Source organism: Amblyomma maculatum, chromosome 4 (genome assembly GCF_055883805.1).
Source record: "Amblyomma maculatum isolate TAMU_Amacu chromosome 4, ASM5588380v1, whole genome shotgun sequence".
Classification (NCBI taxonomy): domain Eukaryota; kingdom Metazoa; phylum Arthropoda; class Arachnida; order Ixodida; family Ixodidae; genus Amblyomma; species Amblyomma maculatum.
In genome coordinates this window covers 54,082,280-54,101,786 of record NC_139347.1, presented here as the reverse complement: position 1 = coordinate 54,101,786, position 19,507 = coordinate 54,082,280, and the positions used below count along the sequence as shown (strand labels likewise).

Below are 19,507 nucleotides of genomic sequence, written 5' to 3'. Positions count from 1 at the left end.
TTTAGCATCTAATGTATTACAGTTATTGCAAGGTGTGAAGGAAGATGCAAGCCTTCCCATTTCCTACTTTTGCATGTTTAGGCACCAACTGCAGAAATGCTGATGTAGGGCACTGTCAAGATAATTGCTCTAATAATATGTACACGTAATATAGACGTACAGAGCAATTCTACTTTCGCATCTACTTTATTAACCGCAAAGAAACAATGCGTGCCTCTACAACAAATCATCAACCAGGTTCCCTAGGCACCCGAGGGTGGATATATATGTCATCACACAAAGCCATTTATTTATGCAGGAAAGGGAAACCTGCGCTTTAGCAAACAAGCTGTATTGGCAATTTTCACGAAATCGATATCACGCTGCAGTGGCACCGGGAACTAATGTAGAAAAGATCATCAGTGTGTGGAACTGCCCAGTGGCTCCTTTCACGTAAGTATAGTTAATTTGTTGCAGGAGCTTTGAATGTAGAAAGGTTTTCAAGACTTTCACTTGCAATTTTCTCAGCAATGCAGTCACCTTTCTCCTCCTTATTAGCGGAATAATACAATTTTACTATACCTCGGAAATTTGCATGCCATCAATGCCACACAGCAGCCACACTGCGATCCTGTTGAGAGATATTGCACTGCATGCTGCTGGTGCTGTGTAGTAAGCACCTGGAAATGTTCTCCCAAGAGCACTGTGGAAAATCGGCAGCATTGTTGTGTGCCTTTTTGTATGACAAAATGGAAAAACCAGGAGATATTATTTCTTTGCTTTCCCGCTGCCAGCAGCCCCAAGGCAGAGAATGCAGCTTTGGGTGCAGAAACTGCGGAGTGGCAAGTTGGTCACAAAATCGATGGCCGTGCGCTTGTGAGATTCTTAGAGCGATGACCTCTTTCTCTCAGGTAAAGATATGATGCCATTTATAGCCTTGCTTTCTTTTAAAGGGGTCATAACACCAATTTTAGAATATAAACTGTTTATTGCATCTTATTCCTGATGTGCCAATCAACTAAACCTCAGAGTTACAGCTTCATCACAGCAGTAGACATTTTTTAACCTAGTATTTTCGTTTCTTCACGCTGATCTGGCAACCGGCGCTGCCGGTTACAACATAAACCGACACCGTGTCGTCTGCTGCATGTTTTGTGCACATGCAGCGTCAACCGCGGTAAGCCGATGTGGTGGACCAAAAGCCATGCCACTAACCCCGGTTACTGCAAACTGAGCTTTTTGATCTCTATTAGCATCTTTAGCCTATGAAATAGCAATGCCTGTGGGTGGGGTTCGAGTGCATGTCGGTGCTCGGTGCCAGAGTACGAAAGGCACAAGAGCTGGCCCAGTAGAACGACATACACATTGTGCATTGAAATATGTCTCAAAAGCAACACAAAAAATGTGCAGTGTATAGAGCGCCGTCCAACGGCATTTTTGCACAATCTTAGAGTACCACCCAACGACGCAGCATCGTAGTGCGGCGCACTACATATCAAGCCATCCAAATACCCCGCCCCGTCTTCATGATGCAGCTGGGGCCAGCTACAGCAAGCAGCGCACACAATGCTGCTGAGACGAGGTAGGGTATATGGAGGCTCACAGCACCAAATGCCGCAAGTTTACAGCTACGGTGCCGCCCGCGAGCGCGGCGGATGATGACACCATGGCCGCCTGCTCCTTCCTAATTGTCGCTAGGCCTAAACTGAATCGCATTGAAGACACGGCGAATGGTTAGCATAATGCACCACGTGATGAGTGATGCATGAGCAATTTTTCACTCAGATGTGGTAATGATTGAATTACATTAGTGCGCAAATGCTGCTCATATGCCCTTGGGGACCTCTCAAAGCTTCAGGGCTCACTTTGAGACACCCATTGCCGATGTGTACGTGTATGAGTGCAGTCAGGAGTCTGTTCTGCAACCTCAATGAAGTCGATCTCTTCCCTATGTGCATGCTGCAAAAAAAATAAGATGCACACAAAGCAGCGGGGCCAATTTAAAGAACCTGCCATCGACGGCTGAGGAGGCCTGCACTTTAAATCCGCCGTTGTGATGACAGTTCCAGTTACTGGACACCTTTCTGGTCTTTGGAGTTGGAGCCTATCATTGGCGGGAGAGCTCCATTGCGAATACGTCATGAAAGTGACGACATTCCAGTTAAGTTTTTACACGACCTTTGAATGCCGAAGTGCTTCAAGACTTTCATTTGCAGTTTTCTTTTCTGCACAGAAAATATGTTGGTAGTGTTTGTGAGGAATAATTTACCCGTCTTGCTTAATTTTATATTTCCCCCTAGCATCCCTTTAATGCGCACTGACATTGTACAGCACATGCAAATATGTAAGAGGCGTCCATGAGCTCTGCAATGTCAGCGCATGTCAAAAGAAACCAGGTGCTCTAAATTAACCAGAGCCCTCCACGATGGCACCTCTCATTGTCCAAGTGCCAATTGTGGTTGTGAAACTGCCCATTCCTTTCTGTTTTTCTTCTTGAGGGCATTTTTAAGCCTACCTGTTAAACAATACACAGTTGAAAAAGTAAAAAACCGGAAAATATAGTTCAATAAAGCTGAAATTTTAGGAAAAAAACTTTGGTAAAAAACGCATGCAAAGGCAGTGCAAGGAACAAAAATTCAGGCGATCCTTAGTATGCTCCAAGTTGGAGGTTCTCGCAGAACTATGGGAACTATGGACCTCCTCAACCAACAAGGACATTGCTTCTATATCTGCCTCCATGTCTCGTCTGCATGTCATCTGCTCGTGGCATATGCTTGCAGACTGCAGATGCAGTTGGAAAAAAGATTAAATAGATGCCATCTATGCATCTGAGAATAAGGAACAATATTAAAATAAGAAGGAATAAGGAATGAAGGAATCTGAGAAGAATAAAGGAACAATATTCAGTCTTAGAAAAGCATTTTGTGTGACGTTATGGCATCTCACTTCTTTTGGTTAGTTAGTTATATGGGGTTTTATAGGGCACAAACAGCTATAGCTATCATGCACCAAACACAAGGTTAGGAATCTCACATCGGTATTTTCAGTTCAGTGTATACAACAGAAACGCAATAACTTCAGTTTAGTGGTACCACCTCGTTCGTTTTTGTCAACAAACTGACATGCTTCTTTAGGCCTAGTGGTGACAGAACTGTGACTTGTAGAAAGAATGAAAGAAAATTTATCACTCATAAAATTTGCTGTAGGTGAGATGGGACAAGACAAAAGCCCAATGCCCCACTTATGACAAGTGAATGCGCTGAAAAACCAAGTAGAAACAACTTACTCCTAAGCGAGAGGTCCTGCTTTGAAGCGCACAGCTAAGTTGGAAACACTGTTTTAGTGTATGCAAAAATAGCGCACGCTTAACTCAGGAAATGGTGTATGCAACAGCAGTGCGTGGGAAAGCTCAATTTGAAATAGTCTTTCGCGCATTCCAAGCACACTATCCCATACGCCAATATGCCCACTTTGTAGTGGCACTACAGAGGGCGTGCGTAGGAGGGCGAAATAGTGGAGAAAGAGAAAATAAGAGAATGGGAAAAATAAGACAGAGAAGGCGCCTGAAAGTCTGAAGAGCGCTTCGAGCAGGGACAGTAGAGACAATTTAAGGGTGGTGTGCGTCGGGCAGCGAGGCAAAGAAAGAGAAGCACAGCAGCCGTGACGTAATCGTGTGTGACAAAAACAACGTGTGGAGGCTGATGGAAGAAACGAGAACGACGCATATGTGGCCATCCTGCACTTGTGTCACAATGTTCTGTGCTTTTGTCCCATATAATGCGAGTTCTCTGACAAGAGTGATCATAGATAAGATTCATGCTCTCGCATTCCCATCGGATCAACCACCGATCACTGCATATTTCTTCTTTTGATTTGTTGCGAAAGCAACACTATGCCAGCCAGCTCGGTTCGTCGCGTAAGCTCGTATGCCGTAGCCGCAGATGGCAGAGCTACCAACTTGGGTCTCTCATTTCACATGAGATGGTTATGTCAAAATCAGCTTGCCAGGACCCTGGTATTCACTGTACTTCTATAGGCCACTAAGGCATGTTCATACGGCTTGGTTCCAACAGCAGCCGCTGGAAGGCTGCTCATCGCGAGCAGAGCGACTTTAATAAAGACAGAACTCCGCTTTCGTTCAAGCTGCAGAGGAGCGGTTTCTACTCGAGTTGAGCCAGCACAAATCTCAAACCACCACACATTGGGGAAGCAGTTTAGACTTAGTTTTACACAGAACCTCGACAGATACAGAGCATGTCGTCAGCAGCGTGGAAACCAAGTCCTACTACTTCACTGATCATAACAGCATCATCATTAGTATAAAGAATTATTACCTCTCGAGAACTCAACATCTGGTAGCAGCTTCCCGCTCACCTCGTATTGTGATCCCAGCCAGAAAAAAACTGCAGGAGCACTTAAGTCTCCTTACATGCTGCTAACAAGTATCATTAAGCTCTACTGTTTCGCTTCCGCTGCGTGTTTTTTTTAAGCCGAGGTAGATAATCATTAGCTCATTTAATGTGCGGTTTTATCCGTTTGACATAACTTTTGCGTGGTTTAGCGCTCGATTTTGGATTATACTCGTCGAGGCTTTTTCAATGATATATAACTCTATGTTGTAGACTAACGATAATCACAATATTGTTAATCCAATTGAACTAGTTAGCAGTTATTAACTAAGAACTGCAATTAGTGTTGTGCAGTAGTACTCGAAATAAGCTATCATCCTGAAATTATTATTTTCTTTTTCATCGCTTCAACTGCTATTATAGCATAACGGGCCGGGCCGGGCCGGGCCAGGCCTTAAAGGGCCACTGTCCAGGGTATGACCTTTTAAGCAAAGGAGCCCAGTGCTTCAATCAGGTACCGGAGATAGTCTGTGCAAAATGCTACAGCGATACGCTTGCAAAGCAGCAAAAACACAAATCAAATCTCTCTCGTCCTCCCCTTCGGAAACCAGCTTCCCCATTCTCTACGAGCCGCTAGGCTGACGCCTGAGTAGCAAACGACAAGGATGGGCGTACACCACTAATTGTGTCCATTACTCGCTGAGTGCTTTTCCGCCGCCATGACTGGACTGAATGCAGCGGCACGCGCTCCCTCGCCCATTTTTTTTTTTTCGCGCACGCAGAGTGCCACGCCCCGCCTCCCGCCAAATGTGGAGGGGAAGGGGAATTTGGTTTGCGGAAGCTAGATGACCGGACAGGAGTGTGAAAAACCTTTGTGAAGGAACTGGAGGAAAGAAACATGACAGAATGGTGTGATTTCGATGGCTGTAACTGCGTTATTAAATTACTCTCTTCAAAAACATTTTGCAGCCTTGCGCTCTGGGGGTGAAGTCTCGCAGTCACAGGGGAAGAAAATATTTTTGGCCGGAGGGTGGACAGTGGCCCTTTAAATTTAAGCGCCGGGCCAGGCCAGGCTCAGTCCCTATCCAAGTCAGGCCGGGCCGGGCTCGGGTCTGTAGCGTCGGGCCCGGGCCGGGTTCGGTCAAAATTTCGGACCGTGCACACCTCTAGTGTGCGAATAGTGAAATTTTCTAATGCTAATTGAAAACAAAAATAGAAAAAAAGAAATGCTTTTGAATGTCGAATATCCGATCAGTGAAAGAAAATGAAAATTAAAGAATAGCAAACACTGTTGATCTTATCTACTTCAGAATTCACATAGTATTTGCAAATAAAATGAAACAAGAACTGCACAGAAGTGTATACCCTACTGAGAAATCCGGCAATAATATCTATGTTCTGAAATCCCTACAGTCAAATCTTGACATAAAGAATCACACGGGAAAGACAAAAACCATTCATTATTTTTAAATAACACTTTTAACGAAAAGCTCGCAGTTATAAGCACGTTGTCAAACATGGAAAATGGCGTACCTCAGCAGTAGGCATGTGTGTAAAAAGCAAAACCTCAAATTAAACTGTTGCACTCACCTCAAAGCTGCTTTATTTGAAGAAATCAGTTATGTTCTTCTTGTGCACCCAGTACACATGACTGACAAAGAAAGCTTCATCTACACCTTCCACTTTGCGCAACAACTCATTGGGCACGTCACCTCACCGAGTGATGAAAGTGCAGACTTTGTTCACGTGCATTAAAATATCAGAGTTCGAAGTTACCTCATCCCCTTGAATGTTCAGTGAAGTTTGACAACCTTTCCACTTTTTCCTGCAACAAAAACTGCTTTCACTTCTTCTTGGTGCCGTCGTTGACTGCATTCATCATCGGATCTCGCACGAACTTTACAGTGAGAACCCCCACAACTAAAAATACCTGGTCAGACAGGTAAACGGTGCGAACAGCCGACCGCCAAACGACACACATAACAGGTAAAAAAACCGGTGGCTAGGCCTCTTAGGCTATTGGACATTAAAACCACAGCTTTGTGGTGACACTAGGGGCTGGAACTAGACATGGTGATGATGATAGCTGGAGATACCTGGTCAGACAGGTAAACGGTGCGAACAGCCGACCGCCAAACGACACACATAACAGGTAAAAAAACCGGTGGCTAGGCCTCTTAGGCTATTGGACATTAAAACCACAGCTTTGTGGTGACACTAGGGGCTGGAACTAGACATGGTGATGATGATAGCTGGAGCCCACAAGGTATACACACAGAGGCGATGGTTCCTGTTTTACGCAAGAGTTGTAGCGCGCGCTATTCTGAAATATGCACTGTGTTGAAATTTGTAGTTCTGAAATATTTTTACATTGAAAATGTTGGAAATCTAATGGTTATTTTTTAATATTTATAAATAAGAAAAGTTTGTTAATGTGGCATTCTTAATAACATTTCAATGTACTGTTCTGCCAGTTGCTGAATACTGGTAATTTCAGGGAGAGAGATGCAAGCGTTGCAAAACTCACATTGGGGGTGACCTCTTTAAGCCACTCATTGGCTTCATCGGTGTAGTCCAATTTGCATGCAATTGCCAAATCCTTTGCTGCTTCTTCCCAATGACCAAGCAGCCTGCAAGAAAGAGAATATTAAAATTCATATTTTTTTATAATTTATGAAGTGGTGCACGAGAGGTACAAGGTTCCCAACAAATGCTGACTAATATAGTAGAACACTGTTATTACAATTTAAAGAATATGTGAAAAAATACTGTACTTTCCAGGAAAACATATTACCCAAAATGGCAAATTCTGTAAAACTTTACTACTGAATGACAAAGACATTTATTGATAATTTCACTTCGTAAAGATGTCGATTGGTTTTCCTTGGAGAAAGGTCCAAACAGCTCTTTCTCTAGTGCTCGCAGAGTTCAGTCCTGATTTGCGGTGTATTAAAGCAGAAGAGACTTCCCAACACATTCAATCGTTTGACAGCAATCCTCGCAGTATTCAGACACTTCAACAGCTTGCACGGATGCATTGCGGAGAAGCAGCTACAGCGGCTGACTGTCGCATTTTTGCTTTTCATACTGCGTTTCCCAGTCACAGCCTGCTCGCATGTAATCGCATCCTTGTAGTTATTGCATGTTTCGCCCCCTTGCACTTCGTGGTGACTTAAGCAACAACGGATTATTCTGTTCGAATGCTTCACCCCTTCACATCCAGGGGCTGCAGAGAAGCCACCGCATCGAATGACTACTGCTGTATTTTAGCATTATGCAGCATGTCCTCATGTTTTGCTCCATGTTTGTACATTAGTGTTGGGTCACTAACATATTCCAAGACCAGAATTTGTCAACATTTCAAACCTAGTAGCCAGGACGTCGTTTTTATCAGGAAATGCATTAACTAGGAAAAGAACAGTGTAAATCTATCGGACATTCATATTGCCCGTGATCTCAAACATACAGGTGGGATTGTATCGATAAGGTTCTACTGCAGAAAATCTTGCAAAAATGCTCAAAACATGTTGTGAGGAAAGAACAGGTGTGGTAACTAACTTGCTCTCACTGGACATCACAAGCACACTGTGACAGAAGGGATGAGGGAGAGAGTGAAATCTAGCACAGAAAAAGAAGCCTTGTTGTGGGGGTGTTCCAGACTGATTTCAACTATAAGTTCCTTAATGCACACTTAAATCGCACATCACAAAAGCAAATTTTAATCTTCACCACCAATGAACCATATTAGGCCCAAATGGTACGTAACAAGCATCTCTGTTTCATTTCTATGCCCCATGCCAAACTTCAAATCGCTAAATATTTAAGCCCTGCAAAGCACACTCATTTGCATAAATGCCTATTTCCTAGGTTTGTTCAGTGGACCAAATCAAAGCACTGCAATAATAGCAAGGAAAGAGGCCTTCACAAATCCAGCCAAAGATATCAAAGCTCACCTGTGTGCTCGTCCTCGAATCTTGAAGCCCAATGCCTGGTCAGGATTTAATTCCAGAGCTTTGTTCGCATCCCGAATGGCTGCATTTGGCTTTTCAAGTTTTAGCAGAACACTGAAAGAGACAAGGGCAAATTATTTTTCAAAACAACAACAACGAAAAAAAAAAAAAGGATCATTAAGTTTTTAGTGCAGATATAAATAATTACATGCTTCAAAGAAGCAGGCACAGCAGAAAAAGATGCCAATAAATAAATGTGAACATTATTCGCATCTCATTTAGCTAGCCAACCATTAAGTAATAAACCAGGAAAGACAGTCGCCGAGACTCGCCTTGCAGTGATGACCACAAATATACAATGGCAGCCACCAGAGTGAAATTTGCCAGGCTGAATGAAGAATTTTCAGAACACTTCCATTACAAGTGTTGATAATAGAGCCCTTCATCAGGTCCTCACTGGTCAACAAGTATGTGGAGCTATACCACTGCTGCATTTTGCTAATTAACTTAAAAGCATTTTGTTAACATTTGATGGGCATATTTATGAGCAGCGATGTCGCAGAGAAACCTCCTCAACCTGCTCAATTATGTTTTAACTACCTTCCCCCTTTTCTCCACCACTGCGATACAAATGCCAAACAAAGCCATAAAAGGAGCAAACAATAAAAATAAGAAATGTGCCCTTACTTGGCTCGTTTGGCAAAGAGAATTGCACTTGTTGGATTTAATTCAATGGCTTCCGTCCACAGCTTTAGTGCTTCATCAAGCTTCCCTGTGAAAAAGCAAAATCATAGACCAATAATCAAACCAGCATCTTGTGCTCATGGATCAGAAAGTGCTGACAGGCTATAGAAGAATGAACAACCGTAACACATACATCCAAAACATGTGCTGGATACTAAATTTCGTCATAGGGCATGACAGCATCCCAGTTCACAATTCACTGTTCAACAGCAAAATACAGCTATAATGCAAAAGGCCATGATCCTTGAAATTTTATCACTGTGAATCATGACAACAAGATGGCAGGCAACCTCATACACCCTCAAAGAAGCAAATGGAAGTTATGCTTTTCAATGAAAACCACAGCACACCCATTCAGATTTATTTCCGCCATTATGTATGTTTCTGACAGAAAAAAAAAAAGTTATATAGAGGGTCAGACTACCGTCCTGTACAGGCGAAAAATTATTGTAACTGGACGCTCAAAAACAAGCTTGCTACAATTTTCACCGACATATTATTAAAGCCTGAAAAATCAAGCTAAAATATATATATATATATTTTTTTACAAGCTGTTACTGGTCAGCTACTATTCCAATTTTTTTTTTTTTATAATGTGGTCATACACCATAGATGCCAGTATTACTTGTTGCGTCTTACGGCTAAATTGCTCTATGCATTTTATTGCCTTCCAGTGATGCATGCTATTTTCACAGTAAAGAAACTATGCAGTGGACTAAAGCAAGAGTGATTTCACAACAATATGATCTGGTACGAGTAATCCGAGTAGCGGTGCAAGCCATGGGAAATTAGAAAACCGCATAGTTTTTTACCAGTGGACTAAATTTTAGTGAAAATTTCATGCTACAGATCCTTCAAAATCTTCGAATCCTCCATGCCGAATTTCGCAGTAGGGCATGCTTTGATTAAGTGCAAATTTATTTTGGTTTTTAATTTTCCCCTTTCGTGACCTCAATCAAGGCGATTTCATGGTCTACCATAGTGCGTGACTCACGAGCTGCCTGCGTGTTGATACTTGCTCCGTTGCCAAGGGAAGAGCAAGCGAGCTCAGTTTTGGTCGTTTCAGACAAATAACGATTAAAGCTGTCACTAAAAGCAGCCAGCTTAGTCAAAGAATGCACGCACAGTATATCTCGTGACAGTATCCCTGTCTTACTTTGCCTTGATTGAACCCAGTTTTGTTTTTGTTTTTTTCTTAGCCTCTGCAATAGTTTCTCTCAATAACTTGAAATACCATTCACTGGAACTAATACAGGAAGGTCAGAGAGAGATGACAAGACAGTCAACCGAAAACGGCCATAATTCCCGTACAAGTGGCCTTTATGGCACGACCCTGCACCGCAAGTGAAAACCAGTGGATGCGGTCAGCGGTCAGTAGACCTGATGATGTGAAAAGTGAGCAAAGTTCTAAAATTCAACAGCTCCTTATCTCATTTTACAAGTGGGACCAAGCAGAGCCCAGTGTTAAAACTCAGGGCCCAGCATGGCACCCAACACCTATCAGCTATGAACTGGAAAAAGTGACCCAATGCCTGCTGAGAAGAGCCTACATTATGGCACATCCAGAAATGCCTTCCCTAGCCATAATAGCTATAGGAACTAACAATCAGCACGCTACTTCTAAATTTAAAGAAAGAAAAGAAGAAAAGACGATATGTACAATATGGCTAACAGCCCCGTGTCTTATCTGCCACACTACACAATCTAAAGTGGCTTGTTACAGATCTGGAGAAGCAAACTTTATAGACCGCCCATTGCGTACTGAGAACGGCCAGCGAAAAAGGTTGTCACACGTAGCAAAACAGGTGGAAGACGAATTAACAAACCAGGCAGCACAACACGAGCAGACGACAGCGTGCTCACACCCTGTCTGCATCAGGAATAGCCGACATCAGAAAACGCTGGGCAGAGCTTTACTACTTTTGTGGGCATAACAGAACAGCAAGATTCCAGAATTTTGTATCCACACTGAGAGCAAACTCTCTGAGGCTAACAGCGAAACTGCCAAGCAAAGAGACAACAGACTACAACTCCAGGTGAAACATCTGTCAACAACGGCCTACAACTCCCGTCCTACAAGAGAGAGATGATACATCTGCCGGTTTCTTTTGAATGGCCTAGAGCCATTTTGGATAAAGATTTCTCGTGCTCCCAGAGAGGATTACACATCTTTGCAAGATGCCAATCAGCTAGAAAACATGCTTGGTGGCTAATTATTTCACTAATTGCTGCTTACGAGATATCAAACACAAGGCCACCTCCCGCTCGTCACTGAACATGCCTGCACATGCATGCGCGTACGGACACAAAATTGAACCAAACCTTCACTCTGAGCCTCCATTGCTTGACCTCTCTTCTCAGAGCTCTGCTCCATCTTTTCTTCGGTGACCTGAAACAAAACGATATGCCACGTGAGTGCAGAAAAAAAAAAAAAAACGATTTGTAATCAAAATCATCAACATTATTACAAAGCACCTGATCAGCCTTTGAGAGATCTGTGCCACAATACTGTGCCACAAAACAATACATGTCCGATAAAGGGCAAGTCTACGAACTTCTACTGATCACTAATGAATCGAAAACTAATGAACAAATGAATACCCAGCTGTCGTGCCGAACAAGGTTGAACAATTCTAAGCATGGTTTTCAATAAAAAAGCGTTGCCTTGTGATGGAGGAAATCTGGAAACTCAGCCGTTGCAGACACAACTACCACACAGCCTATGTGGCATGCAGTGAGAATAAAGAGATGTGAACCAGCCGAGATGGAGTTTTAATCAATGTATAATTGAAAGCCTTAATGTGGTCTTAGAGATACTACTAATAAAGTAAAACTGGCGATATCACAAAGTACCAGCGAACTCACTTCGACGATGGCAGTGCCCTTTTTCAGCATAGTGGCAGTCTGTTTTTCAAAACATCTTAGGAGATGAGAAAACAACATTAAGCCATGCAAAAATAATCCCTAAATGCAAGAGAAAAAACTAAGGCATCTGAGTTTCTTTCAGCTACAATAACCCCACCCCACGTGTTACACTCCATCATAAAGTTTTACTACATCCACTCCAGGTGACCTAGCCTGTGTACTTCGAAAGCCGCAAAGCTTTCAACACAACGAGGTACAATCATTGGCTCTGGCCAGACAATCTTTGCAAATTCAAAAAATAAATTTCTAATAAAGCTGCAAATTCTGCCCTCATTACTATCATCATGGGAAAGGAGCAACAAAAATAAGTCATTTTATATTTGTTTCCGATAAGCGGTCCCTTTAAATAAAGCAACTGCGCAAACCCAAATTATTTTACACCTTACTTACACTCAGAGCTCCCAGGTTTCCTTTCTTTTTTTTTTTAATTCAGGAGGTATCAACTGGCGGCTATTAATTTCAGTCCAAATAAGACTGGTTTTACAAGCGGTTGAGCTATGCCATCAACACAGCGATGCTTCCCGGGAGTTGTGGCACTCAGTCCAGCGGTCATTTTGCTGTGTGCTGCGTACTGCTAGCCTTCATTGCCACATGGTCATCCGCCGCAAGCATACCGCTTTTATTGAACCAGAGGCTTCTTCTGATTAAAGCCATATGCTGCGGCAGGTACATCAAGATGGTGCCGAATTTCATGCAGCCCGTAAATTAAAGAATTGCCCGCAAAAGAAGCGCACAGAGACCAGTAAAAAAGGCAACTGAGGAGGCTCTGTTCGACGCGTTTAGTTTCTCCAAGTAGGTAAGTGCAAGTTTGCATAGTGTAAATTATCGGGGTGTAATACCGCTGTCACACTGGCATCTCGAAGGGCTTCGAACGACGCGCTAGGTAACTAGCGTTGACCCGAGCGCCACGCGCACCTCGTGAAGAGCGTGTTTACGATACAAAAACATGAACAAGCATTATTATTTTATATCTCTAATTTATGTGGTAAGATATTAGTTAGTGGGCGTAATAGCTTAAACATAGCATCACTCTTTTTAAGGCACATTATTTTTGTACTCTCTACAACTGTAACCTGCGCAGCCGAGAAAAGCAAGCACAATGAAAAGCACAGCCGTATGAACGTTTGGTGCCGAACACCGGAACCAATTAAACAGCTTTCGAGTTTTTCCATGTAGCAGCAGCACAACTACTTCGAGTTCAATCGCAATTAAAAATCTCAAAGGCTATTGGCTCAATCGCCTTTGAAAGTTATCGTGTGACAGGGGCTTAAGCATGACAATACATGAATAAGTGCATTTAATTACCATAAACTCCTACAAAATGAATTGAAATTGTAGGAAAAACTGCGGTGTTGTGCGCTCACTATACTTAATGAAGCCGGATTTAGAGTATTTTTATGGTCTAAGGAAATTCGAGAAATGAGTGAAGTGCTACGTTCAGGTTCTCCTTGAAGACATGAACCCTGGCTGGCTGACAATGTTCACTGCACTGGGGATGCCCTGCGGAGAGTCAGAATAAAAGGGGGGCCACAGGCCTCCCCCCCCCCCCCCCCCCCCTTCCTAGCGATGGAGCAATGGGTGAAGGGGAATGGCGAAAAGCGGACACTGGGAGTCATGATCGGGAGAGGTTGCAGTGGCACAGTTTGCGATGACATCTGAGTCAAGGTGGGCGGGTTTAAAGCGATCAACGGAGATCCTCCCGGCCATTGATATGCAGTAGAAAGTACTTAGGATCACGTCCGGGTCACCAAATTTGTGGAGATGAACCACAGACACTCGTCATCGGGTCTCCACAAATATATTTTGGCAGGACCCACTGTGCCTAGTGTTATGCTGCTGGCTCGTTTCAAGGAGAAGCTCCTCAGAGAACTGGCATAAATCCCCCTCCTTTCCTTTGTACCCGTTCGGCCTTGCATTCCTAGTAGGTCCCACTAAGTGATCTACTGAAAAGTTGTTTCAACGCAAGGCCGTGCGCTGGAAGCAAAAGGTGGAGATCACCACCAATACGGGCAGCAGCAGGGTGTATATAGTTTTCCTTCTGGGTTCTTTGGCCTTAGCCAGGGGACTGTGAACGCGGGTTGTAAACACACACACACACCCTGTATTTTTGTGTTCTGCACCTGCCTGTGCGACGCCTATGCTGCTCAGTTGGGAGGGCCTTATTTGGCACAGTTCTCAGCTATCCAGTGCCAGTGGCAATGCATGACGTGTGACCCATGTCATTACTGTGTGCTCCACACAGTCCTCATCCTCATTCATCCTTCGGTTGGCCGTAGAGTCTGTGAGCGACCTTAGCTCCACCGCGAAAGTGTGAGCAGTTTCTCCTTTGAGCGCACAGTGCCACAGCTCCGCTTTCTGGTGCTATAGCAGGACTGTAGGTTGTACCAGAGTCCTTAAATACTCTTAGTGGTCATGAAACTCCCGTCGAAGTTTGGTTCGCTCACAAAAGAGGCCATGAGGGGCGCCCCCACCAATCGGGGGGGCCGCGCGTGGCCGGCCGTCCCGGCAACTTTTGATGTTTTTGCAGTCTAAATACTTGTTTTCTCATTCCTCCTGTTTTGTCTTGTTTTTATTGCTTTGTGCGAAATTGAAACTGAGGTCCTGCATCCGCTGCACAAGCGTAATCATAGTGCACTTTAAGGGTATATGAAGAAGGTGCTGCCAGCAGAGTCCCCAGCTGGCTCCTTACCCTTGATTGTCTAGCTCCTGCTGGGAGATCTGTTATGCTAATATTTGGGACATTGAAACATTGCAGAAGGGTACAGTGCGCTCACTAACCTACAATATACGAGTGACCGCGGAACACTGCACGGTAAGCCAAAGGCTGTATTAGCAAACAGCACTCAATGGATTCATATTGCGCTTGTTGCTCGCCTGGCTTGCTCATGTAGTCATCCGACATCAGCAGAGGTTTAACACTAGGTCGCTTCATTTTGTTGCACGTTGATGGCTAGATCGCGCAGGATCTTACTAGATGGTTCATAACCTGGTTTCTTCTGCCTGAGACTGTAGCACACGAGCGTGCAAAAATGTCGCACTGGTTGCTGCTATGAGCGGCATTCAGGCACTGACCTAATTAAGAAGAGTGCATTCTTGCTCGCGATACTTGCACAGCAGAGAACATTTTCACTTGTTCATCTTTAAGTATATTGTTGAACAGTTTGGTGATCATATACAGTTTTATCATTTTGACGGCATGGTTGCACGATTTTTTAATTAAAAATGCTACGATACATTGTCGCCAAATTATCTGACCCCAATCAAATAACACCGTTTTGAATTTCGACACGCTTAGATACACTATACAGCACTGTACCGAGGTGTTTACCATAGCAATGTAAATATTTTCTCCAAATTAGCCACTGCTGTCATCAAGGAATGTACACGCACAAAATAAAAAAGCGGGTCCCTTATACAGAATGAATAATGTAGTCACATGCTCTCGCATAGTGGTTACAGCAGTTGGAAGTGATGAAAATAGCGAATGGTTTTGCAAAGAAACACTTTACTGGGTTGACAGGCGCCTGCAAAGAAACGTACACTCAGCGCCACCCATAGCAACAATTGGCGCTCAAGAAAGCGTGGGTAAAAGACAGTAGTAATTATGCTTTTCTCCTGGTATTTAAACACCCCTTCATGCAATCAGCGACACGCATGTAGTTTAACGTCCCAGAGAATCGGGCAATGAGAGACGTCATAGTAGAGGGCTTTGAGCACATTTAAATAAATAATTCTAAGCTCTCAACATTTTGCCTCTGCTTGGTGGGCGTTTAAAGGGGGCATGAAACGTCTAGAAAGGTCACTGACAAACGTTTTCAATGTGTAGAACAAATGCTTCCGAGCATTCGTTCAAAGTAAAACTCATCGGAAAGAATCCAGCGATTTATTATTAATTTTTAAAAACAGCGTTTTTTGAAATTCGCGGGCTGCGCCATTTCCGCGTGGCGGCGAGATTTGGGACTATTCTGCCATGATTACCTACGTCACCAGTCACAGAGTGACAGGCCACGACAGGTTGCCATTGGCTGCAGCCGCGACGCCCTCTAGGTCACTGACACCCTTCCGGTAGCTGCGAAAGTCGTCTGCTCGAGTGCTGCAATGCATGCGTGAACCCGAGCTTGGCGCTTCGGTTCGCGATGTTAACCGAAAAGGTGGTGGCGTCCGACTGAAAGTGCGCGTCGGTGCAGGAGTGCGAAAAGAGCACTAGCTGGTCCGATTTCACACCGTACCGATTAAATAGGCAGCATCAACCTTTATGCACCGACCGACGGCGCAGCAGCGTACTGTAGTCTCGTCTCGTCTTTGCCGCATCGACCATTTGTGCGGCGTGTTAATAATTAGATGGAACGTGCGTCAAAAAAAGGTGTACCCTCAGCTTCATCGCGAAAGTACACAAATTCGCACCGCTTAAGTGCAGCACCCGATGCCGCCAGGCGCGGGCGCTGCGACCGACGGCACTCCGATCGTGCACTGCTCCCTGGTCGTCGCTAGGCCTTATTTGCGTCGAAGCCACGGCGGACGGAGTTTTGGAATCACCGGCTTCGCTGCGTCTCTAGCGTAGCCGCTCGCATGCTCATGTGCGCGATTCTTGCGTGTCGGTGCGAAAATCAGTGACAACCTGCGCTGCCGAACTGAATGTGCCGAGCTGCTTTGCTGATGTTTTGCGCCGTCGATTCTGGCTCGGACGATGCGTACACATGAGATAAACACGCGTGCACGTTGCGCATTGGCCCTTCCTAAACGACGTGCGAAAGGACGTCAAAAAAAAAAAAAAAAAAACCACTACACTATCCTTTTTGTTAATTTCAATTTTAAGATTCGCGGACGAATAATTCGTGCTCACCTGTCATCCGATATCCAAACTCTGTAGCGATCATCAGTCCGTGCTCTCATCGGTGATACGTACGCGTATACATTCCATTCGTTATGCACAAGAGATGCCTCTCGCCGACCATAATGAAAGCAGCTCCGGACTAAAAGCGACGACGACATATGTTTGCACGCGGGCAACTCGCACGCTCGATCGTCTGCCAGCATCCATGTAGAGTCGACGCTATCGCGTCAACTCCGCGAGGGGTCACCGGCCGCCGTTGGTGAAACCGCAGAAGACGGTACCAAAGAGGCTGACCCAGGCAGCGCCAGAGAAGAAAGCGGTCTTGTAGAAAGCCGTGCTCGGCAGGAGTGCACGCTAATTTGCGCTGAATGGGACAGGGATATGAAGGAAAGTGCTCCCTCCGCGGCGGCCGCCGGTATGTGTGGACTCCCACCTGCAGGTATGCGCTCGCGAACGACCCGAGTCGTTCGGGCTGCTGTCGCACACAATTCCAAGAGGTCAAGAAACTGAAGACACTGGCGGCCGAGGAAGACAGCAGACAAGGTTGAAAGCTATGCAAACGCAGACGGGACGGGAAAGGCAGAGACCGTGAATGCATGGGCGACGCTCGGGGGAAAACAGGCGCGACGACCGGAAGTCTGAGAACCGAGCGTCACCCGATGACGCTTCGTGGGCGGGGCTAGCAGGGCGGAGTTCCCGAGCTGTTTTCTTCGTTTTTCTGGTGTCTCGGAGTGTTGAGTTGAGGGGAGCGAGGAGGAGCGCCATTTTTAATCGCCGATATCTCTGGTGTTAATGAAGCTAGCTAAAGAATTCTTGCGGTGAATTGACCTGTGAGGGAGTACCTATCTCTCGACCGATTTGCTTTGCCCCGTTTTAGGCATTGCATGACCCCTTTAATATGCACAGTCACATAGATTTTTACCTAAGTGAAGAAAAAGAAAAGAAAATGCATGCGGCATTTCAGAAATAATGAAATATGCCACCACTTGGAGACAGATGAGGACGTGGTTTCGTCACTATATATACAATCATGGGAGCCCTTGGAACAATTTCAGAACTGCTACAGGCATCAGGTTTGGGAGCGTCTCAAAGACACAAGTTTCCCATTCACTGCGAATTTATCGCATACTGGATTATGTCCACAGTGCCTAAATATTTCCCAGAAACACACACATTTGGGGAGTCTTATCAGAGGTCGCAGAGGTCGCAAGCTTCTTTTTAGAGGATGGTGCCTATTCAGTTCTATCATAGTTCGACACCAAACACGAAACAAGGAAGCAACACCTTTTCGTCATTGCTCCCAGAGCCGTAGCGCCAGCCCATCACACAAGCTGACTGCATCGTTCGCAGAACGCAATGGCTTTATGAAAATAAGCACATTCGCATACTTCGACAATGCACCAATAAAACTGCCACAACGCGAAAGCTCTACAATAGAGCCCCCAACACATCGCTTTTCACGCAATTAGACGGCCGCCCGCTCCGCCGTCCACAAAGTAAGGACCCCCTATCGACGCCAGCGCCGCCGTCCAGCCAATATGGGCAGCGTATCAAGCTCTCCTATGGAGTGGCATGGAAGCTTCATGACCACAACGCGGTATTACTGAAGGACTATGGTTGTACTGAGGTCTAAGCATTAGAGTATTTACCCTGGAAGGAAACATCACACTCCCAAAGCATGAAGGAAAGCAAGCTATCGCACAGCCGGCACCGAAAAGAACTACTACAGCCAAGATGACTGCTTTGCTGCTTCTGGTAAGCAGCGAGCAAGTGCAGTGAGTTTTGTGAAATTGGTCTGTTCAGGTAGAAACCAAGTTACTCAAAACATTTTTATCATTAGAGCTATTTTGTTATTTCTTCCTCAAAAATAAATGCATACAATGTTATTAAAGGCAAAAAAAAATGTCTGTTCATAATGTTAGTTGCATAAACAACCTGGAAATAGCATAGCTCACACCAAAAAAATGCTTTTAATGCCATGTTTTTTAAAAGCAGAAGCTTTACCAGCCCCACTGATCGATAAAAGCCATCAGCAATACTGTCATTTTCATGGTAGCAAAAGCCAGCTGTTCATCAGCAGCAGTACAAAGCCAGCAGGTGCATGTGGAAAGGGAGAGATGCAGCTCACTGAGCATGAGTGCGAGAGGAGTGGTGGCGAGAATGTAGTAAGGTCATCGTCTGGCGCTCGAGCCAAGGACACCCTCTACGGTTGTGCTTGGGCATTCCTCCTTGCAATCATAAGTCTACAGAGCTTACTCACGTGACTTTACTGAAGCTCTATTGGCAACTATGGCATCCAACACAAAACATCTGAGAGAAAGAGAGGATCTACAAGACTAAATTTTTTTCCTGAGAGGGTACAACTAGTTTGTCACATACATTACCGTCCTCGCACAGGGCACTTTTCCATCTCTCTTCGAACCCTATTTTTGAATGTTGCAAAAACATAGAAAAATGGTTTCAAGTACCCATCTGCTACGGAACAGGATTGCTCTTATGCGTAGCGCTTGATAACAATGATGTCAACAAAATGTCCTCCCATCAGTGCCTTCATTCTGGCTTCCTGCTTTGAAAACATACTTTCTGAACTTACCCACAAATTAACCCTTACCATGGATAATGAACATCAAGTGCCTTAAAATCCTTATCAGTTAACTGGAAACACTGCTCTGGTAGCACAACTACAAGTATAAACTATCCTCTAGTTTTTGTGTGGTTCTCCCCTT

General features: G+C 44.6%; 1 protein-coding gene across 2 annotated transcripts in view; it reads right to left on the bottom strand.

Moving 5' to 3' along the window:
* Nucleotides 1–19,507, bottom strand: part of LOC146191060 (hsc70-interacting protein-like) — a 43,009-nt gene that overhangs the window by 18,887 nt on the left and 4,615 nt on the right. For both annotated transcript variants that reach the window (XM_084601504.1, XM_084601505.1), the window contains exons 6-9: nucleotides 11,345–11,411; nucleotides 8,966–9,050; nucleotides 8,282–8,392; nucleotides 6,856–6,958 (exon numbers count right to left, since the gene is read on the bottom strand). In XM_084601504.1, coding sequence (XP_084457630.1) covers nucleotides 6,856–6,958; nucleotides 8,282–8,392; nucleotides 8,966–9,050; nucleotides 11,345–11,411 — 366 coding nt within the window. The remainder of the gene's footprint in view (nucleotides 1–6,855; nucleotides 6,959–8,281; nucleotides 8,393–8,965; nucleotides 9,051–11,344; nucleotides 11,412–19,507) is intronic.